Source organism: Heteronotia binoei, chromosome 9 (genome assembly GCF_032191835.1).
Source record: "Heteronotia binoei isolate CCM8104 ecotype False Entrance Well chromosome 9, APGP_CSIRO_Hbin_v1, whole genome shotgun sequence".
Classification (NCBI taxonomy): domain Eukaryota; kingdom Metazoa; phylum Chordata; class Lepidosauria; order Squamata; family Gekkonidae; genus Heteronotia; species Heteronotia binoei.
Genome location: NC_083231.1, coordinates 37,230,048 through 37,253,790, shown reverse-complemented (window position 1 = coordinate 37,253,790; position 23,743 = coordinate 37,230,048). Strand labels below are relative to the sequence as shown.

Here is a 23,743-nt window from a genome sequence, read left to right as displayed (position 1 = left end):
GTATGTAACCCAGGGCAGAAGCTATACTCAGAAAAGTTCACTGTACTCAGAAATGATCAAAAGTTTCCAGAGGAGCAAGGAAAGACATGTTGTCTCCCGTTCTTCCTGTTTAAACCACAACATCAACAGCAAAGATAATATAGCACCAAGGAGAGTCAGTTTGGTGTAGTGGTTAAGTGCATTGACTCTTATCTGGGAGAAATGGGCTTGATTCCTCACTCCTCCACTTGCAGCTGCTGGAATGGCCTTGGGTCAGCCATAGAGAGTTTGTCCTTGAAAGGGCAGCTTCTGTTAGAGTCCTCTCAGCCCCACCTACCTCACAGGGTTTCTGTTATAGGGGAGGAAGGTAAAGGAGTTTGTAAGCCACTCTGAGATTCAGAGTGGAAGGCAGGGTATAAATCCAATATTATCATCATCTTCTTCTAATTTAATAAATCAAATTGTGGAAGAAGAGCAGATGGAAGTATTCCATCTATATGGAAAAACTGGTTTGAAACATTTCCAGAGCCTACATTTTTCTTTATGTATTTGCTGGTTTATTATAACTGTTAAAGGACAATCCTGAATGTTTTACCTGTTTAGGTTTTCTACAGAAAAAAATATTAGCACAAAAATGGGGGAGAGAGGGTGGACTGTGGAACTGAAAACAAAACTCTTGTTTTTGCGTTATATTTCATACATAAATACCAAGTTACAGAAAGTCACTTACTCCCCCTAAAAAAAAAAGAGTTGATATAAATGTTCCCAATATGTCTATAATATAATATAATATTATATTATATTATATTATATTAATAATATAATAACCTGAAGCTTATCCTTGCCAGCCGTGGTTGTATATGTGTTCTGGAAGTGGGGGCCCTGGAATGAGAGGGATCCATAACAGCACTCCTTTGCTGGGCTGCAGAACACTCTACCCACCCGCACCCCCTTTCTGTTTCCTTTCCACTCTCCCTGCTTAACCCCCTGGGGGAGTTGGTATACTGCTGCCACAGTCCTGGAATTTAACCTTTAATAAAGAGCGGCCCAGGAATTCTCGCTTGAATTCCCTTAGCAGAGCCCCTTTTATTACAGGAGGCTTGGATAAGTGACCAAGTCTGAAACATACAAAGAACAACAGCAAAGTTTTTAAAGGTTTTGTTAAATGGTTACATTCAATATTGAAAAAGTCAAAGGGGACAAAAATAACCACTTTTACAGGTTAAGGATTACCAGATAAAGAAACACAATCAAAGGTTCCCAGTGCATATGAACTAAATTTTTCCCTTAACCAAACTTGCATGCTCAACGAACAGCTGAGACTCCACTCCCAAATCTCCAGGAATTTCCCAACCTGGAGCTGACAACCCTAACTGCTGCACAGATTAATTGCTGGCTTGATCCAGTATCTGATCATTAGAGGCTAACAATATGTGTAGCAACACTGCTAAGGATGGGGTATATATAAAATAGATAAATTATTCTTTCCTTCATTTTACCCTCACAACAATCCTGTGAGGTAGGTTAGGCTGAGACTGGGTGGCTGGCCCAAGATCACAACAGCAAGCTTACATGACAGAGCTGGGATTCGAACCAGGGTCCCCTGAATCCTAGTCAATCACTCTAAACCAGGCGTATCAAGTGTGCATCCTGCAGGCCAGTTCAGGCCCCCAGAGGGGTTCTATCAGGCCCTCCAGCAACTGCTTGTTGTCTGCTTCCTCCTCCCTCACTCTTGCTTCTTTCTGTGTCACAGCTTGCTTTGCCAGACTTGCTCAATCGCACAGGAGCTACAGAGCAAAGCCTCTATTTTCTCCATTGGCTGAGTCTTCTCTGTTGGGGGGAGGAGGGAGAGCTTGTTTTGCCAGACTCTCTCAGTCACACAGCAGAGCTACTGAGCTCACTTCCTTCTATTGGCTGAGGCTCCACCCCCTTCTCATCTCCTGGGAAGGGAGGAAAAGAGTGAGAGCTTACTTTGTCCAGTTTCTTCAATGGGAGAAATACAAAGGAAGCACCTTTAAGACCAAAGAAATTTTATTCAAGGTATGAGCTTTTTGCCTTGCGAGAGAGAGAGAGCTGGCTCATTATGCCAGGGCTTTCCTGGGTGCAGCTGAGTTTGCCTCCCCCTTTTCATTGTATTCATGCCTTCATGATCCAGTCTTTCTCAATGTAAACTATTTAGATGAGGAATAACAGCAAGCCACTGAAGTGGATTAGGCTGAGAGTGTGTGTCCAGACCAAGTTCACTCAGCATATTTCCTTTGTAGATTGAGTGTTTTTAAACTAGGCTTCCCATATAAGTTGGCTAATCATGACAACCATACATTGTCCTCTGTATCCTTGCATTGCCTCATAGGAGTTGTAGTTACTTATCTGAGGAAGACTATAGTTTTGTAGACAGTCTGTATCATGGTGCCTTCACATGTTCTTGACTAGCACGTGAATCAACTTATGTACAAAAACTGGCAATGCTCAGCCATTTAATGTTTTCTATGGGTCTTAGGCTCAAAGCCATTTAATGTTTTCTATGGGTCTTAAGCTCAAAGCACTGACTATGAGATTTCTGTAATGAATGTCAATAAATCAGAAGTAGGTTTGTAACTTACAGATAGACACCTCAATAGCATACACAAGATTGCTACAGCACAGACATCTCCAGATTTTGATGCAGTAGTTCAGATAAAGAGGTGTCAGTTATCAGAGACTATTAAATAAAATATTGAAGAGTGTTAATGTTTTAATTTTTTTTAAAAAGATCTTTAATTGTGTTTGTCTGTGTCCTCTATAAAGTTTATATCTCTGCTACCTGGCATTACTTTTTATGATACACGTGATCTGGCCCAACAAGTTCTCATTTATGTCAAATCGGCCCTCATAACAAATGAGTTCGAAACCGTGCTCTAAGCACTACCACACTTGGCTAGGTCAATGCCATGCTGCTGATCACTAAGAGAAGTTGGATCATTTTTGAAGATTACCAACTAGCCTGTCCATGACACTGTTAGAACAATCAGTTCTCTCAAGGAAAAAGATGATGGAAGTTTGTCTCTGGTAACAAGCAACGTAGTCGCATGTCTAACAGGAACTAGAAATAATTTCACCAGACTATTCCTCATAAGATAGGAATGTAGTGCTATGCACTATGCTGTAAAATATGGAATGCCTTATAAATCCATCATTTATGTAAATAATCAATTTAATACTGCAAAAAGGTTTAATTAAAATAAGCCAAATTTGCTGTGTGAAATGAATCTGTGTAGTCCTAATAATTAATTTCAAATGCAGTTTCATCAGTGAACTTACCAGCCTTCTATTTTTCCCCTACATTTGGCCATACATGGATAGTGTTCCTGTCCCTCCATAGTATCCATAAATCTTGCTGGTTATTATTATGAAACTTATCAATGTATATATTTTTATATTATATTAACATTTAACTAAATTCCTTGGGAATTAATGGAAAAGGTTTTGAGTAAATGCCAAGACATCATTATTTAATGAAACCTTTTAAAACAGCAGTTAATCTAATGTCTCGGACTTGTACCAAGAAGTTGCTAAATTAATTTACTGACAAAGGAAATCAATCATTTTAAATGGTGTTTAAACAATGATGTTCAAACACTAGCTGGTGCTATGAGGAAGTAATAGGTGCTGGTGTTCCAACAACATGATTTATTTTGTTGCTTTGTTTGTTTTATAAAAGGTTAATGGCAGGAACCTCCTTTCAGTTGACTTTGATCGGATGACAAAGACAGAAAAGATCTATGATGACCACCGTAAATTTCTGTTAAGGATTGCTTATGACTCATCAGGACATCCAACTCTCTGGCTACCGAGCAGCAAGCTGATGGCTGTCAACGTTACCTATTCATCTACAGGTCAAATTGGAAGTATCCAGCGTGGGACCACAAGTGAGAAAGTGGACTATGATGGCCAGGGTAGGATTGTTTCTAGAGTTTTTGCTGATGGCAAAACATGGAGTTACACGTATCTTGAAAAGGTAAAGTTCTGTTTTAGGAATACATCTTTGCATACTGTGATTAAATTATGAATTAAACATGCACAAAATGGTAGCAGACCCAGACCATGCTGCATGAGATTAGCACTGTTTGCCTATGAAACAGCAAGGATCAATATCTATAGAAAATGCATAGAGCTTTGTAATTCTAGATCCAAGAATGCAAATTCCATTAACTTACATGTACTGGTTTGCTACCAGCAACTTTAATGTATAAAAAGCTGAAAATGTCATTGAAAACAAAGGGAAATAAAGGCCACAAATGTTTACATCTCAGTGACCTCAGAGAGATTTGGGCATGTTTAACTTAAGATCATGCTAAATGTCCCTGACAGTTGAACCGCTTTCCCCCTATGAACTCAGCACTAGGGTGGGGCACAAACTGGCTCATGAGCCAAAATTCGGCATGAACTTGGGCTGGTTCAGAGCCCCTGAACTAATGTTTGGAGAAGACTCCTTTTCTGAACCAGACTTTGGTTCAGTTGGGCTGTTCAGGCCATTTAAATGTAAAGGCTGAGCAGCATGGGTCCACAGCTGACCTGTTAGGTTTAAATGGCTGCAAGCCGTTTTTAAATGGCCCATCCTTACTCAGCACCTATCAGTGCGCAGCAAGTTGAGCAAAGGTATCCAGGTGTTCTGCACTTGCTCTAAAATCTTCTGATAGAGTTATAAAGAACCATACTAGAAAGTGTGGCAAGTTAAGAGAATGAAGTATTGATTTAGGAAGTTACATTACGAGATGAGAGAGAGATTCGCATTTCTAGCTATGCGGCTGACACAAAGCGAAGAAGCAGGAAGTAAGCCTCCAAGTATTCCAGGGGGAACAAGGAAACAGCATTTAGCAGGATTTTCTATTCCTTGCAGAAACGTCTTTTTTGTACACTTGATCTTGTATATTCCAACACAATCCACTGCCCTGCTTCTGCTGCCTTGACACATAGTCCAGTTTTCTGTGGTAAAAGGAGAGGAATAGCTCCCTCATGCCACGATTGGTGCTGAGCACTCACACTCTTACGTATTGCTGCCACATCATAATAGGAATATGTTACAAGTTTTAAAATTGGGACATTTGTATGTTCCATCTAATAGCGTTTTTTGCTTTCAACTAAGTACTGTACCAATAAACAAAGTAATCCAGAATTAGCCTGGACAATCCCATTGCTGTAAATATTAGAATCCCTGTTATGATATTAAATTCCAAAACTTACTGAAAATTCCCAAATCCATTTATTAAATAGGCTTCCTTTTCTTACAGTTAATGTTGGTAAATAACAGCTCATCTACATTTCTTTTTATGTCTGATTGTCCAGAGACTGTATCCTGCAATACAGCTTAGAACACTGCTAGCTCCAGGGATGGAGAATAGATCAGAGTTCATTCTCATTTTAAGCATCAAGTTTCCCCTATCTCTGTCTTCCTTGGATTTTCCATAGATTTTGTGTCAGGAATTGTGTGTCAGGAATTGTATGCTTCAAGCTAACTATCTTGAGCAACAATCTACACAGTCCCTAATATAAAATCTAGATATACTCATTGTCTTGGTACTCACTCAGAAGAAAAGATCCCTGAATCAACAGAGGTGATGAAACATCACTTCTCATTGCCTTTTAGCATATTTTAGCATGGCTTCCTCTGGGGGGAATTTGCCTCCGGTGATAACAGCCAGTGACCTGTGATGTCCAATACTGACAGCTTCAAACATCATCATGTGAATAATGTAACGTAACAAGGCCAGTGATGCACTGAAGTCATTTGGTGGCTGATTGCTAAATTTGATGTAAATAACAAACCAATTTCTTTGCCCATCTGATGAATAGATGTAAAAGTGGAGGTTCAGGGATCTTCAGGCTAGTAAATTATCACTAATTACAGGAGTGAAATTGTCTTTTCCATATGTTGTTTCCCTCTTGAGTTATTGGCTTTAAGACAGATTCACTTTTGCCGGTATTAAACATGACTTATCCAAATCCATTGACAATCTGCTGTTTGGCTGTGAGTACTTGATAGAAGAATGACTCAGTCACAACAAGTAGCAAATTGTGAATATGGAGCTGCTAATTACAGAACCTCTCACCATTAAGTATCCAAATGAATTAGGCAGAAAATAATTACCAATATGTAAAGTCAAGGATAACTGAATTTAAAAGATTATAGCTTACTCAAATAGACTTGTATAGTGTATTTGGCACTTGGTTAAATAAAAAAAATCATTTTTTTTTTCCTTTTCAGTCTATGGTCCTTTTGCTGCACAGCCAACGTCAGTATATCTTTGAATATGACTTACTGGACAGGCTTTCTGCTATTACCATGCCCAGTGTTGCTCGCCATACCATGCAGACTATCCGTTCCATTGGCTATTATCGGAACATCTACAATCCCCCTGAAAGCAATGCCTCTGTCATCATGGACTACAATGAGGAAGGGCAGCTACTACAAACTGCTTTCTTGGGCACAAGCCGAAGAGTCCTGTTCAAATACCGAAGGCAGACCAGGCTCTCAGAAATTCTGTATGATAGTACAAGAGTCAGTTTTACATATGATGAGACAGCAGGGGTTCTGAAAACAGTAAACCTCCAGAGTGATGGTTTTATCTGCACCATTAGATACAGACAAATTGGCCCATTGATTGACAGGCAGATTTTCCGCTTTAGCGAAGACGGAATGGTAAACGCCCGATTTGACTACAGCTATGACAATAGCTTCAGAGTGACTAGCATGCAAGGCGTTATCAATGAAACTCCATTGCCTATTGATCTTTACCAGTTTGATGACATTTCCGGAAAAGTTGAGCAGTTTGGAAAATTTGGGGTTATATATTATGATATTAACCAGATAATATCAACGGCTGTAATGACTTACACAAAACATTTTGATGCCCACGGGCGCATAAAGGAAATCCAGTATGAAATATTCAGGTCACTTATGTACTGGATTACAATTCAGTATGATAATATGGGACGGGTAACAAAAAGAGAAATCAAAATAGGGCCATTTGCTAACACAACCAAGTATGCTTATGAATATGACGTTGATGGTCAGCTACAGACAGTTTATCTCAATGAGAAAATAATGTGGCGATACAACTATGATTTAAATGGTAACCTCCACTTGCTCAACCCAAGTAATAGTGCTCGTCTGACACCACTAAGGTATGATCTGAGAGACAGAATCACTCGACTAGGTGATGTTCAATACCGGCTAGATGAAGATGGATTCCTGCGACAGAGGGGTACTGAGATCTTTGAATACAGCTCAAAGGGCCTTCTAACCAGAGTTTACAGCAAAGGAAGTGGGTGGACAGTAATATATCGTTATGATGGACTTGGGAGACGGGTTTCAAGCAAAACCAGTCTGGGACAGCACCTTCAGTTTTTTTATGCAGATCTCACCTATCCAACAAGGATAACTCACGTATACAATCATTCAAGTTCTGAAATCACCTCTCTCTACTATGATTTGCAAGGACACCTTTTTGCCATGGAAATTAGCAGTGGGGACGAGTTCTACATTGCATCAGACAACACTGGCACACCATTGGCCGTTTTTAGTAGCAATGGTCTAATGCTTAAGCAGGTCCAGTACACTGCTTATGGTGAGATCTATTTTGACTCCAACCTTGACTTCCAGTTGGTAATAGGATTCCATGGAGGCCTTTATGACCCTCTCACCAAACTAATTCATTTTGGCCAAAGAGATTATGACATACTGGCAGGCCGCTGGACCACACCTGACATTGAACTCTGGAAAAAAATAGGGAAGGATCCAGCTCCTTTTAATCTGTACATGTTTAGAAATAACAATCCAGCCAGCAAAATACATGATGTGAAAGATTATATCACAGGTAAATGAAAGGGGGGGGGGGGGGTTGTTCTGTTTTAACATGAGATAAATTTAATAGCCTAGGTATTCCTTCTGCTAATAATAGGTTGGATCCAACCAGCTTTCTTTTTTAAGAAAAGATAGGAGGGCTCTCCTTTAACCCCCCCTCCCCCCCAAAGGCTATGCTGCATGTACAAAAGCTATGTGGAACAGGGGCCATAGCTAGGAGGAACTTGGCATTGTACATATCACCTTGGAAGCACAGTATATATGCTGAATATGGTGAAAAACCAGGACCAGGAAAACAAATAGTTCAGAATATTGCTGGCCAAACATTTTGTCATGCATGTTCTAGTACCTTTCATTTTAAGTGAAGTGGAGAAAAACCAGCTGTGCAAAAAGAATGCTTAAAAATATATTTCATACATTTTAGTGAGGAATATCAGGGTAATTGTTTTCATAATAATGATGGACCAAGTGAGGGGTTGGCCTCATTTATCAAGTAATTAGAGCAAATATTTTCCAAACAAAGAAATAAGAACAGCAAGTGGCGTTAATAGGAATTGAACAAGAATCAGGTCAGAAAACCTCATAAATGGCAACTGAATCCTTTGTCTTTGAGCAATAGCATAACTCTCTCGAGATATTCAGAATAAATAATTTGCAGAAAAGAAAATGCAATTTTGATGTTTCCAACTATGTCTTTGACATCTAGACTGCTACCATGGCAACCATTTATAAATTTGTAAATATATTGAATATTATGGGTGGTGTTATGCCAGATGGCAGCTTTAGCTGTGGAACTTGGTAGGGTTTATTACTTGCATGGTAACACCTCAGATGATAATCTTCATAAAGGGAAGGTTTCCAAGCCTTCGTCTACCAGTATGAAAACTAATACACTATCACTCCCACTTACTGTTTATGGTTGGGTGTTCATTTGTATATTAAATAGAAAATTGTGTTCCTTAACTCCCACAGCTCTGCCATATTTTCGGCTTCTTTTCATGAGGAATCTTCAGAGCAAAAGGATCAGTGTAGGACACAAATCTACTTGCCTGGAGCAGCTGCTGCTGCTTCAACATATTTTCATGCCTAACCTGCTTCCAGCTTTGCATTTTCACATGCAGAAATAATTCAGCTTAATGGCTTGGATCCTGTGAACAAAGCAAAGTTCACAAAATGGATCTTGCTACCTCACAGTTTATTTTCCCTTTACACAAACTCTTTCTGCAGTCACTAAAGAGTATGTAAAGTATGAACAGGAGGGAGACTTATGCCCATTTCACTATATTGAATAACCTTCCTTTTCTTGTTTGGAAAAGCTGTGGTGATATATGACTCCAGTTCAGAAGGTGCCTGGAGCTAAAGGTTCACTTTAAGGCTGAGAACATCTAACAATAACACCTACAGATGTAGTAAATGTTGGTGAAATCTAAAGGCAGCCATTTTGATCCTCAGGTCCTTGTATATTTCAGAAAGCTGAATGCATTGCTGTTCATGCTTGGCCACTAAACCAGTAGTCTGGGTGGTCAGCTACACTGTTACTAACTGTTAGCAGAATAAGTAGGAAAAGTGGTCTGGACTCCCGTACCATTACCACCAGCTGTTACTATGGATAGTATTGTACTTTGGCTTGATCCTGAGCTTGCAGCCCCAGTTTAGTAAAACAAACCAGGGATGCAACTCAGAGGGATCCAGCAAGATGAGCCACATCTACAGCTTCTTTACTAAAAGGGGACATGCAGATCAAATTCACTGGCTCAGGGTAGCATTGATGAATTTAAAAAAGAAGAATGCAGAATCAGACAAAATACTACCCTGTTATGAGTCCTTTAACTGTATCTCAAAGCACAAGTTCCAGCTCCATTGATATTAATAAAAATTCTACAGCATTAAATTCAATAAATGCAGGAGAAAAACTGATGTTTTTCTTTCTTTTTTTACAATTGCTTTGTAGATGTTAACAGCTGGCTAGTGACATTTGGTTTCCACCTGCACAATGCTATTCCTGGTTTCCCTGTGCCCAAATTTGATTTAACGGAGCCCTCATATGAACTTGTGAAGAGTCAGCAATGGGATGATGTACCGGTAAGGAAAAAAGAAAATGAAAATGTAATTGTAACCCAATTGAATAAAGAATGGTATTCTGTTTGAGCTCTATAATCCCCAGAGGCCCACACAGCAGTTAAAAAAATTAAACTGTACATTGTAAAGATCTGGGTAATTTTCTTTCAAAAGACATTTGTCACCTAGATGCTAATTCTACTCCTTTTGTTCCTTTGCTAAGTATCAGATCTGAATTTCAACATTTTCTATTTCCTTTCTATACTGGAGACTTTTTAAAAAAGAGGGAGGGAGGGAGAATTAATCAATAAATAATAGTACTTTGAAACCTCTTTTAAGAATTGTAACTTTCCCAGTGGAAACTGTGGATATTGCATTTATACCAGCACCCTGCCTCAAGGCAGAATGTGAACACTGTAATAAAAAATAGACTGTGAAATAAACAGACCAGGTGACATAAATTATGCATACCAAGTACCAGTACAATTTTACTTCTATTTAATATTAACCATGTTTTATATGTGAAGATAAAATATTGAATGTGAAATTACCTCAGGTAAAACCCATTACATGGAGCCCAAATTCCAGGTGCTATGGAATGTCTTGGGGGGGAGGAGAGGAATCTAAAACAGACCAGCTATATGTAATGATGAAAGAAAATGAATGGGATGTAAAGCACAAAAGCTATATATGCCATTTAGGAAAATAGCAATTATAAATCTTAACTGTTGGAGAGCATAAGGCCATGCGCCATCAAATTTTTAGTTACTGGCAAAGGAGTGTGAAACTTTTAAGAAGTGGTAAACCCCTGATGATTGCTTTAAAGCAACTCTGTAACACAGCCACTTGTTCATATGAAGAGTCAAAACAACTGCAGATCTGACACACGGTGGCTTCCTGAGCCATGTATCAGTTTCCACTACAAGAAACCATATTCTCTCCATTGTTACTAAAGTCATCAACATAAGCCTCCTGCCCTGGATACACAGAACTAGGTACAGGAACTGTACATGCTCGAGGGGGAGGAGTGGTCCTCTCACCCTTCTTTTTTCTAGTTTAGTTGGCATCCATCTGTCCCACCTGCATTGCTTCATCCCTGGCTCACCCATCCCTCCATGTTAACAACACTTACAGAAAGGAGATCGAAGCCTAACAAAATGCCTTCTTATATTTCAGTTACATTTGTAAAGCCAGGCATTTTGGTGGTGGAATGTGCCATCAAGTTGCAGCTGACCTATGTCAACACAATAGGATTTCCAAAGCAAGAGACATTCAGAGGTGGTTTGCCATTGCCTGCCTCTGCATAGCAACCCTGGATTGGTGGTCTCTCATCCAAATAATGAACAGGGCCAAATCTGCTTAGCTTCTGAGTTTGATGAGATCAGACTAGCCTGGGCCAAGTAATTTAAGTAGTGTCAGTTCCAAACACGCAGAGGGACAAGAGAAAAGGAGGAGCCAGTGGGGGCAGTAGTGGAAAATGGTGTAAAAAAGAGTCAAGGGAACAAAAAAAGGGGGATAATGGTGGGAAACAATGGCCTGAATGGAAGTTGATGATATTGGATTTATATCCCACCCTTCACTCTGAATCTCAGAGTGGCTTACAATTTCCTTTATCTTCTTCCACCTACAACAGACACTCTGTGAAGTAGGTGGGGCTGAGAGAGCTCTCACAAAAGCTGCCCTTCCAAGGACAACTCTGCAAGAGTTATGGCTGACCTATTTCAGCAGCTGCGAGTGGAGGAGTGGGGAATCAACATAGTTCTCCCAGATAAGAGTTCACACACTTAACCACTACACCAAACTGGCTCTCAATACTAAGAAGTACAAACAGAGTTGTGCTTGGTGAAGGTAACTTCCCCCCTCCCCCTGCCACTGCAGCCTTCTTTGCCTTTACTATATTGTGCTCCATGCGTCACCAGACCCTGGTAATTGTATGTGGAAGAAATGGAGAGCAGCAGTAGAAGGGGGGAATTAACGGAATTTGTCTTCCTTTCATTCATCAGCGGAAATACCATTTTGGTGGTGGAACTGCGGTTATGGCAATGGAATGGGAACTTAGGATCCAACCAAATGTTTTATTGATAATTTGTGTAATAGAAATAATTTTTTAGGATACCAACCCTTCGCACTCCTTAACACATTTTTTATCTCAGCAATTCTGTGTCAAAAGGGGTTCCAGGTCCTCCTGGCAACTGGCAGAAAATGAAGGAACTTACCAGGAGCAGGAGGGAGGCCCAGCTTTCCCAAAAGATGTTTTCTTAGTCTCTATAGAAAAATGTATATTGTGAGAATATGGAGGGCTAGTAAAAAGTCTTAGATTCGACATCCATTCACACTTGTAGCCTTGAACAAGCTAATTAACCTTACTGTCTCCATTTCCCCATCTGGAAAATATTCATGTTACTGCTTTCCACAACTGTTTTCAATATGAGTTAATTACCACATGAAAAGATCTATGTAAATGTAAGTATTAAATGTAATTGTGTTCTATATACAACCTTTACCATTTCCTCTGGAGAGATCCCATGCAAGGGATTTTTTCAAAGAGACAAAGATGAGAAAATGGAGCGTTTATCAATTAAAGTACCATTTGTAACAATATAATGCAGCATGTGGATTCAATTAGCTATTTAGCACTATCAGCGATGGCATGTCCTATTGTCAGTTCTAGGATTTGTGCCAAAAATTCTTGATGGTCGAAATCAAGGTGCTACATGTGGTTTGTAAAACTTCTGCCTCTTCTTATTTTCAGCCAATTTCTGGAGTCCAACAACAAGTGGTCAGGGAAGCAAAAGCATTCTTGTCACTGGGGAAAATGGCAGAAGTCCAGATCAGCAAGCGTAGGCCTGGCAGTGAGAAATCGTGGCTGTGGTTCGCAACTGTAAAGTCCCTGATTGGGAAAGGGGTGATGCTTGCTGTCAATCAAGGCAGAGTGCAGACTAACGTGCTCAACATTGCAAACGAGGATTGTATCAAAGTGGCAGCTGTTCTGAACAATGCATACTACCTGGAGAACTTACATTTCACCATTGAAGGAAAGGACACGCACTATTTTATAAAGACCACTTCACCAGAGAGCGACCTAGGCACGTTGCGATTGACAAGCGGCCGGAAAGCCCTGGAAAATGGCATCAACGTCACCGTTTCACAGTCTACCACTGTAGTAAATGGCAGGACTCGTAGGTTTGCCGACGTTGAAATGCAGTATGGTGCACTGGCTCTTCATGTCCGCTATGGCATGACTCTTGATGAGGAAAAGGCGCGGATATTAGAGCAGGCTAGGCAAAGGGCTTTATCCAATGCCTGGGCCAGAGAACAGCAAAGAGTGAGAGATGGAGAGGAAGGCGCCAGACTATGGACCGAAGGGGAAAAGAGGCAGCTGCTGAGTGCTGGAAAAGTCCAAGGATATGATGGGTACTATGTACTCTCTGTAGAGCAATACCCTGAATTAGCAGACAGCGCTAACAATATACAGTTCCTTAGGCAAAGTGAGATTGGAAAGAGGTAACACACTGGTTTAGCTGGGCTGCCAAAGAGACTGACTGCACCAGTGTCTTCTAAGAGGGAGACCAAATGGTTTTGCTGCAAAACTACTTGAGCCTAAATACACGCCCTTGCTCAGATTTTTTTTCTGTAGCACAATCTGAATAGACTCTACAAAGACGAGAGAGCCTTCCAGAAGAATGATACTGCTAAAAAACCAGACTGGGGTTTTTTTCTGAATGACCTTAAAGGTGATCTGCTTTAAAAATATGTTTACATATGCATATCGCTGCACTCTAGTTGGACTGAAAGTATTAAAAAAGAAAGGCCTAAAGGGTTTGGAACAGTCTGCCTATTCCTTTGAGGCACTGTCTTTCACTAAGATACCCATATGGTGTTTCCAAATATTACTAAATTGTTGACCTTTGCCTACAAAGAAATCGTCTATCTTCTCTCTCTCTCTCTCTCTCTCTCTCTTAATCTCTCTCAGTCTTACTTGATCTCTTCCTCTGTCTGCATAGGATGTGGTATATATCTCTGTTCATTTTAATATGTGGAGGGCAAAAAAACCTCTTGTTTATGGACACCCTGACGGCTTTAAACTGTGCTGCTTTCTAAAAGGACATTGGCACAAGCAATTTATGCTACAATGGGAATTTAATAATGGATTTTACAATGATAATGTGGTTTGCCTTGGGGGTGGGGGGGGCAGGAATGGCAAGTGGGAACCTTGTCAACAGAGAAGCAAAGGAAACCTTGATTTTTTTTGTAAATTATGTGAGACAAGTTGTTTATGGATTTTTATATGAATTACAATTTACTGTACATCAAATATTAGTCTCAGAGGAGTTAATTTATGTAAAGTGTTTAAAAAAAGGTTTATACTTAAAATAAAATGATAAAAATGTGCAGTGTGTGAATTTTTTTAAAGGAATTGCACCTTTTGTTATGTTATAGCTGTACAGTATAAAGAGTTATATTGTAGAGATATAACGCTGTATAACTAATTGACAGAAGTGTTGATATTTTTGTATTAGGGTTAAAAAAAAATGGTGCATTTCATGCCTGTGAAAAGACAGAGCAATTCCCCTGTTGCTGGGCCTGCAGCTCTTTTCCTTTGCTCTGTCTTTGCAGCATCCTTTTCTGACTCACTGCTGGAAGAAAGCAATTAAGGAGGAGTCACATATTATAAATAATGGGAGACGTTTTCTTAGGCTGGGCTTGCCTTGACCTCACCCAGCCCTAAAAGTGTATCTATTCATTTTGCAGTTTTGTTAGGTATTTTTAAAATGTGGGGTGTGAAGTGGCATTACATGGTGAAAAGAAGCAGGTCTCAGGTATTTAGTGAGGAATATGTGAATGGCAATTTGCTGTATACCCACAGCTGCATGAAAATGAGGGACAAGGCTTCTACTTTTGTCTCCTTTGTTATGGAGACAGTTCTAGCATTTCATGAAGAGAAAGAGAAAAGCTAGCAGTACATGTAAGGTGAGTAGATGAACCACTAAACAAACCCCACACCCTTTAAGCCTTTCATTCCCCAAAGAGAGTAGTCAACACAGTTCAAAAGGAAAAGAAAAAATTTAAAGAGTTTTGGCTTTACTGCCAGATCTGCATCAGAAGACTACCATAGTTTGGTACAGCTGAGACACAATACTAAACCATAGTTGGGCATTACCTGAATGGGCCTTGGACATGTGTGCTCCCTCCTTTCCTCACAAGCTGTTATTCCCTCTCTTCCTCCCTGTTTTGCAGCAAACCATTGTTTCCTGCCACCTCAATTTAATCATAATTTTCAGCATTGGTTTAGAATGTAAGTGTAAACTGTAATTTGATAACTATGGCTCACCATGAGCAGGAGGAAACTGGAGCATGTGAGGAAAAGAGAGGGCAGCATGGGGTACTCAAACCCAAGGCTAACTCACGCGAACCCAAACAAAGACTTGATGTTACATGTCAACTAAGCATTGCAGTATACCTGAGCAGAACTTAGTATGAACCAAAGCCCAACCATTGCGAGACAGATTCCAATGTCCGGGGCTTTTTTTTCTGGGAAAAAAAAGGTGCCGGAACTATCAAGAGGGACATAGATGTCCCTCACAAAATTTTAAACATTTTTTGAGAATTTTGTTTCCACGAAGAGATTCCAGAATTCCATTCTGCCACATTCCCCTAGAGAGAAATAAAAACCCTGCCGGTGTCAGGTCTCAGAGTTAAACTGGACATGATGCAAGAATCCTTGATAAGAATCTATGTTTTTTCTAAGAAGCTAACCTAAGGAAAGGGTCACTGTAACTATTTAATTCATCCTCAGTACTTTAAATAAGCACTCTGAAGCAACAGTCAGATCCATAGGAGGGGAAAGTGCTTATTGCCACTTTATAGGGGTTATTTAAATAGTTAAAGCCATGGAGAAAAGTATTAAAGCCTTGTCCCAACGTGGCTCTTCCTGCTCTTCAAAGAGAAGGATAGGGCTGTTTGTTAGCTTTGATGTTTGGTTTGGCCTTCAGTAGTGAAACATCTGAAACAATACAAGAGAATTCTTCTCAGCATGTTCTGAATGGCTCTCTCACTACTGACTAGCCACAGCCTGCTGCCCCACATCTAGAGAGTAGAGTTTCCATGCTAAATGGCAGGGCTTCCAGGCAGGCTTGCACCCTGGTGCCTCTTTTTTCTTCCTTTCTTTTTAAAGTGAATCACCAACAGACCATTTGGTTTCATAGATGTTATGATAGCTTATGTTCAGTCACAGTTATGCTTGTAAATCTCACAGTGTGCATGCTAATTCAGTAGCACAAAATCCACTTGCTCTTCCAAAATTCTGACATTTTTCAGCTTCCAGGTTTTTTGCTTTTTAAGTCTATTTTTCAGGCTCACACCAAATTTCTTATTTATTTAGAGTTTTAGCTCTCTGTTCCTACACAGCAGGCTCAGGGCAGGTTACAACATTCTTAAATCATTCTAGGATTTAAAAATACATAATATAATTCATTAAAAATCCAATTTCAATCCAATATTAATACATAAAAACACTTAAGAGGCAGCAGCTAAATAATGTAATTAATTGGATGAGATTGCAAATTATGAGTATAGCAACTTTAAAATCCACATTTGCCAGGAATTCTGCACTAAAGTTCTCCCCTGCTTTGGATTGGCTGCATCCCACCCACTGAAATAAAACTTTACAATATATCGGTTCTGAAAAGCTTACAATTTGCAGTTATACTGAATTCTGCATGCAGAGTTGTTAATTTTTGCATCCTTGTTTAGAAGAGTGGAGGGGGACGAAGAAACATAATTTGGACAGCATAATTTGGAGGTCTCTCCCCACCCCCACTCCCTTCACATATGTAGTTCTTTCTGGTCAAAAGTCCTTTTGGCTAAGCTCTATATTGACCCACAGGGTGTTTTAAAACATTGTTTGAAATGTAAACAAAATGGTTAATTTTAATTGTGCTGTATTTGCTATTCAGAACGGTAATAAATGGCAGCTGAATGTGTCTTACATATATAGAGAGAGTTGTTATGTGGATGGAATAAAAATAGTTTTCTACCTGCTTTCTACACTGAGATTCTATAGTATTATGTGTGCTCTCAGGTGCACAGTAGGAGTTCTTGTCGAACAGCCCATGAGCAGGTCAAGCTGATGACTGACATTTCACAACGGTGCTATTATGATCTGTGTCCCCCTTCGGTTGAGCTTATAGAACTGCTGACCCTTCGAACAGATGCTGGTATTTTGTTATATTTAAAGTGCCAATTAGCTTTTGTTTTTCAGGCCTCCAGTAGCCCATATCTGTTAAATAAAAAGCATTGATTGGTTCCTTTTTTAAATATCTGGGGAATACTAAGTGTTTGTGGTTCTGTCAGAGAAGTTTTGAACAGCATTATATGCTAGAGCTGTAAGTGTGAGCTGTTGATTTAGGGGTCAGGCTCAAAAATGTGGTGAAATGTATGACAGTGTTGGAATGCTTCAGAAAAATTCTATGTAGAGCATCTCAGAACAGAAGTAAAGCTTCTCAGCCAGATGTTTCCCTATTCTTTCTTCTCAGTTCTGGCACCAATAAACACCAAACTAGAGTTTCTCATGACATGCATTGTAGATGAAGGCCAATTAGTAGATGCAAGAAGACTTATTCCGAGTTTTGGAAAGGAAAGGCTAATCTGGACAACACTCCTACATGAGGCAATGACTATGGGGAAATGTGCAAACAAAAGACCTTTAAAAAAATGGGGGGATGTATTAAAATATTGCCTATGAAAATAATGAGATTCAGAGTATTTTAGGCAAAGCCAAACACTTTCGTGCTATTTTGAAATGTAAATTTTGTCTGATTTGTATTGTTCTCTTCATTTGCCTTCCTAACTTTATATGTGTCCTGAATTTTTTCCACAACTTGATGACTATAGATTGCATCTAGGCTTTCCAATAAAAGCCAAGCCAACGTGTCTCCGTTTAGCTTTGTTTTCTTAACTATGTGTGTCAGAGATTATAACCGTGTTACTGCTTTTCTGTTTTTTTTTCCTGTTAGATGCAAAGTGATCCAGTTGTGCTAGTATTGATTCCTTCGCTGCACAGCTGGGAGTTGTCTCCCACCCCCTCTGCCCAATGGCCCAGACTGCTAGCTCAGCAAGGCAAATCGCTCCATGGGATGTCTAGTGGCCTACTTTTAGGAAACATTAACTACACCTCACATAGTAAAGCATTACAAAGTTAAGAGAAAAAATAAAACAGAATGGCTGGTGTGTCATGTTTGCACAGCAACTGTTCCCTCTCCTCTGAAAGGTAAATTAAAAGCAGCTGATTGTAAATAACCAATTGGGCCCTGTTCACTGTCTGGAGGCCTTTTAGTCCCTATTTATGGCACCTCAGAGTGAAGTGCTGCCTTCAGAACACTCTGAGAATGTGAGAGAGTTTTGAAGTTAGCCATAATAGGCAGACCTTCCCACACCTGCATGGTAGCAACAACTACAACTTGATAACATGTTGATCCAACACAAATCAGGTCACTTCATGGGGCTTAATGTGACCTATTTTTCAACTGTTTTATGTGTTGCAAGGTTTACTGTTTCTACACTGAAAGAAACCTACATTTTACAAGGAAAATAACTGTCACCCTTGTAATAATCCACACCTTTAAAAAAAAAGTCAGTGATGTTCAGTAATCACTCTAACCACATATATATTGGCTTGACATATCCCAGGTACTTCACATACGTAATCTTGTCGCAATCCTCCATGCAGGGTAAGTCAGTATTGTTCTGACTTTGCACAGAGAGATGGATGGAAGCTGGAATGTAGGGTCTACTAAAAGAAATTACAAGTTCATGGCCGAGACAAGATTTTAACCATGAATGTCCAGATTCATTGCCTGATTTCTTAGCCTCTTCCAACATGTTCATCAAATAATATAGGTTGAATCCAGCCAAATTTTTCACACATTCTTCCCCAATTCTTCTTATTATGACCCTTATCTTTGTTCCTGCAGTTCCAATGAGTAGCTATTTCAAGTGGTCCCTTTTTTCACCAGCAGAAAAGCAGGGTGGATCCAACATTGTATCTCTAAAATTGTCTTAAACAAATATGGTTTTTTGGAACTCATCAAATGGTCCCTAAAGCAAATAAATAGAGTTGTGTCAAGCACCTACTCAGAGTACAACTTGGAAGATGTCTTCATACCATGTTGATTATCTGAAGACAGCACTAAGCAATGAGTTTCAAATGCAGTTAGCTGTCTCACAATGATGACTAAGCAGTGGGCTTGGATCCCAGCTACAATTTTTGTGATTGTAAAGGAGTTATATTGGACACTCCTCCCTCCCATAAAAAAATCTGCCATTTAAACTATTCCTGGGGGTCCCCCTATCCCTGGAATAGCATTTCAGAGATGTCTGGGGCTCTAGCCACAAGAATTCTAGGCAGGACCCAAGCCATGGAATTCATCCATTATGAGTTTGAGGTATACACATAGGGTTGCCAGCCTCCAGAAAATGGCTGTAGATCTGCTATTGCAACTGATCTCCAGGCGATAGATATCAGTTCACCTGGAGGAAATGGCTGCTTTGGAAGGTGGATTCTATGGTGGTGTACTCCCATTTAACAAAGAGCCCCGTGGTTCAGGTAGCCGGCTCAAGGTTGACTCAGCCTTCCATCCTTCTGAGGTAGGTAAAATGAGTACCCAGCTTGCTGGGGGGAAAGTGTAGATGACTGGGGAAGGCAGTGGCAAACCACCCCATTAAAAGTCTGCCGCGAAAACGCTGTGAAAGCAATGTCACCCCAGAGTCGAAAATGACTGGTGCTTGCACAGGGGACTACCTTTTACTCCCATTTAAGTCCCTCCCCTCCCCTCACCCTACCCAGGCCCCCCATGTCCAGGTATTTCCCAACCCAGAGCCAGGTAACCCTATACACACATCACATGACTGCTGCACCAAAAACACAGCCTGACATTCATCTTGTATTCTAGAAAAGTAGCTACATGATCATCATGTCCCGGTGCTCAGCAGACTCATTCTGGAGAGGGTTCCCCCCCCCCCATAGCATTGATTGCTAAGCAAGAAGGTTAATCTAACAATTAATTAGATTACAACCCAAGACGGCAATATTTTTATCTTTTCCCTTCTGTGCTTGGAGAGGATTTGGGTTGGAAGCTGCCACTACTACACACTTGGGGGCTCTGCTTAAAGAGTCCACGGAAGGGGCAGGTGACTTGTCCTCCTCTGATCCTAACAATCTCACCTCTGGATTCATTTCATGCCTCCTACAATGTGTCAAAATGGCCCAAGAGCTTGGATGCCACAACCAAGGGCTAGATTTGCTCCTTCTGATCTTTGAGAATGGGTCCAAATCCCACTTTTGATGGGTTGTTTTTTAATGATGGACTGTGGCTCATTGGTAGAGCAGCTGCTTCACTTAATGAAGTTCATCCCCAGTTATAGGATCCCAGATAGCAGGAAATCCCTTTCTCTACTTGCTGCACTGAGAAGATGATACTAGCAAACTGGATGGCCTAGTGCCTCAATATAAATGTTTCATTCATACAGGAAAGGTCTGTTTCTTTCTCTCTCTGCTTCCTTTTTCTCTGCACTGATACTCAGCTGTCTTTTGTCAGCTTCCTTGCCTCCTTAATGCTACTAGACAGGCTTGGTCCCCGTTAGGCCCTGGGAGTTGGGCTTTACTTTTAGTTAGCAAAGTACTATTTTTCTGTATTTGAGGATTAAGTTGCAAGTACATAGAAATTCCAGTTTTGCTGGTAGCCTTTCACTGCCCTGCTCTCAACTGAGAACGTTGCTATTAGTAAGAATCATGCTTCAGAACTATGGGTTGAACAGCAGACATCTCAGCTGATAAAGCAATCACATTGATAGCTTCACCCCTTGGCAACTTCTGCTCCCATCCATGACAAGATTCTCCTTAGGCACTGAAGAAAAAAGGAGGCTTGGACTGGTCCGCTAGTTTCTCCTGTGCCTCTGAAACTGTGGTCAGACTGGCTCTAATAAGTTGAAAGTCCTTTCTTTGGGCAGACAGCTCCTTGTCTGTGAGACATATCGGAATAACAGGCAGGCCTATTGACTGACTGTGTTTTGCCTCTGAAACAATGGTCACCCCTATGAGGCCCACGTGCTATGTAGCCCACCAGTGTTCAAACAGCCCCTGAACTGTTATAAAGTTATTTTGGCATTGTAAATTCTTGCAATTTGATCACCTCACTCAGGCTCGCTTGTCTGCCTTGAGGTTCAGAGTGCTGGCACCCTGACAAACAAACACTGCTTTTAAATGTAAATGTCTCGCCAACAGAAGGGAACTTTCAGAAAATGTGCCTCTCGTGTACTTGGGCAAGACTCAAAAAATGAAAGGCCAGTTAAATCATAGGCAGCAGGAAGGGAACGGTGGGAGAGGAGCCCATGATTTTCAAGACTGTCTTCCCTGAGACCAGTCCACTGACTGAAATAATTGGCATTCACCAAGGGAAAAACTGGCAAAGTTCTCCATAACTGTGCACAAAAATTGTATTTTCATGTATGCAGCTAAGAAAGGAAATGACTCAAATATTTTCAGAAGGCTCACAAAATTGTGAAACATTGCTGTTTAAATGTTAGTACCCCTATATGCCTTTTTCATAGTCTGATAAAGAGCTAAAATGCACATGAACAACTTATGAGGTACACACAAATCCTCAGCAGAAGTGCTGGATGGGCCCTTAATTTTTATTTGGAATCGGGCTGCTTGAAAATACTGGGTGCACACATACACATTATGTTCTACACATTCAGGAAACATTTGAATTTTAAAAAGTAAATCTTTGAGCAAGAGAAAAGTGTCTTAACAGTATTGTTGGTAAGAGTATCCAATAGGTGTAACACAACAATCATACAAGCACACAATGCTAATGGCAGACGTACTAGCATTTGGCACCCAGAACTAAGCTCAACTTTTCCCAGGCACAAAACCTTATGATAACATGACTAGAGATCATGAAAGGGCAGACAAAATGAACGTGGGTCATGACAATACTAATTTTATCATACTGCCTTAAAGCCTCAATGTCTACTCTGTATGCTGTCTTAACCTGAAGGAGTTTTAAACTGGGATAGAGAAGGCCATGCCAAATGAGGAATGATACAGTGGAAGAGGGGTGCCAGACTCCAGGTGGGATGTGGGGATCCCCTGGAATTACAGCTTATCTCCAGACTAGAGAGATCAGCTTCCCTGGAGAAAATGGATGCTTTGGAGGGTAGACACTATGGCATCACACCTCATTGAAGTCCCTGTCCTTCTCAAGCTCCACCCCCACATCTCTATGAATTTTCCATCCCTCATGGAGCTAGCATCCCTACAGTGGAAGCAACTCAAGTGACATGTAAATATTCAGAATGCATATTAGGCCACACTCCTGACACCAAGTCAGCTGGAACTGCGTTCCTGCACAAAAAAAAGCCCTGCATATGGTGAATGGAAGCACTTGAAGAAACAGTCATCTTAAAATTTGTCATTGCCACATGTAGCGATAAGCCAGACCCCAATCCTGATGTGTGTGTGGAGCTTCAGTGGAAAACAGCACAGAGGCTCACTCTACCTCCTCCCCCTTCCACTAGTGAGAAAATGGATGCATCTGACCACCACACGGCCATCTGAGGGCCCCAAATCCACAAAGGATCTGTGCCTTAGGGCATTTGGGTGGCATTGAAGTATAAAGGGGTAAATTCAACTGTGGCTTTAGTACAATGGCAATTTACTTATCAGGCAGACATCTTTTGATGGCTTCCATAATGCTCTTTGGGTCAAAGAGTTCATTCCACCACCCCATTCCACACACACCTTCAGATCATCTGCAAATGGTGGTCTCTAAGAGTTAATTACTAAGAACTGAAATGTAAATCTAGTAAATCTATTCATTTAGTGACTTAAAGCTATATCAAGGAGGAATAAGCATTCCTAGAGTCCTGTGTAGAGAAGACAAGCGCCTATGAATGGATTCAAAGCTGCCCATGACATAAGTATGCTGTTTAGAATTAATTGGTTCCACAAAGCAAACTTAATAAATACTTCGGGGACTGAGATGGAGAGAAATATTCTGAATGTGATAGTTTACAAAGGGAGAGGCCAGTCTGTTTGCCTCTTAATTGTAGGTACGGTGTTGTTGCCTTGTAACAAGAAACAAAACAAGAGCTGGGACCTTCACTCTGTGACTGAATAATTCCTATATCCGGCACAGACCAAACATTCCAGGAGGTGAAATTACAGGATCTAATTAATCTGAGACACTCAAGAAGAGAAAACTCACACCTGACCCCCTGGGAATGTGTTGTTTCTCTCACTCATTGAAATTGTCCCCATACAATTTAGTAGGCAATGAAAGCAATAGGTTTTCCACAGGAATTACTCTGAAACCTATCAGGTTTAATAGAAAATGGGAGCCTTCCCCTGGGTTATTTGCTCTGAAGTCTCTGCGAAGAATTCTGCAGTGGAGACAAAGGGGCCTGTAGCCCAAAGATGGCGCTTTCAATCACCATCCATAGGCTTGTTCAAAAGAATTTCCACTATAAAAGATCAAGATATGTGGCACCTTAAAGATATCCATTATGGGACACCAGTTTTTCTTCTACAGTAAGTGCTCATGGACATGTAGTCCAAAGGAGTGTTGCTCTAGTCCACGAAAAATAATGCTACAATAAAAATGGTTCAGTCTTCAAGGTGTCACAAGGCTGCTGTCTACTGTTGCTGCAATAAATGCACAGGAATAAAGGATGGAGTTCTGCTAAGTCCTCAGACACTTTTCCAGGAATTTGTGCACATTCAATAGTGTCTGTTTAGAGGCAGCTCATGACGTCTATTGCCATGGGATTTTTTCACTGTGCCGCACCTTTATCATAAGTAGA

General features: G+C 40.5%; 1 protein-coding gene and 1 long non-coding RNA gene across 15 annotated transcripts in view; one reads left to right on the top strand and one right to left on the bottom strand.

The window, feature by feature from the left end:
• The window catches only part of TENM3 (teneurin transmembrane protein 3), a 721,265-nt gene extending 706,994 nt beyond the window's left edge, over positions 1-14,271 (top strand). For all 14 annotated transcript variants that reach the window (XM_060246485.1, XM_060246482.1, XM_060246496.1 and 11 more), the window contains 4 exons: positions 3,680-3,976; positions 6,224-7,835; positions 9,774-9,904; positions 12,633-14,271. In XM_060246485.1, the coding sequence (XP_060102468.1) occupies positions 3,680-3,976; positions 6,224-7,835; positions 9,774-9,904; positions 12,633-13,388 (2,796 nt within the window). In that variant the 3' untranslated portion in view covers positions 13,389-14,271. The remainder of the gene's footprint in view (positions 1-3,679; positions 3,977-6,223; positions 7,836-9,773; positions 9,905-12,632) is intronic.
• The window catches only part of LOC132577056 (uncharacterized), an 83,836-nt gene that overhangs the window by 15,038 nt on the left and 45,055 nt on the right, over positions 1-23,743 (bottom strand). The gene's annotated exons all lie outside the window — the stretch shown is intronic.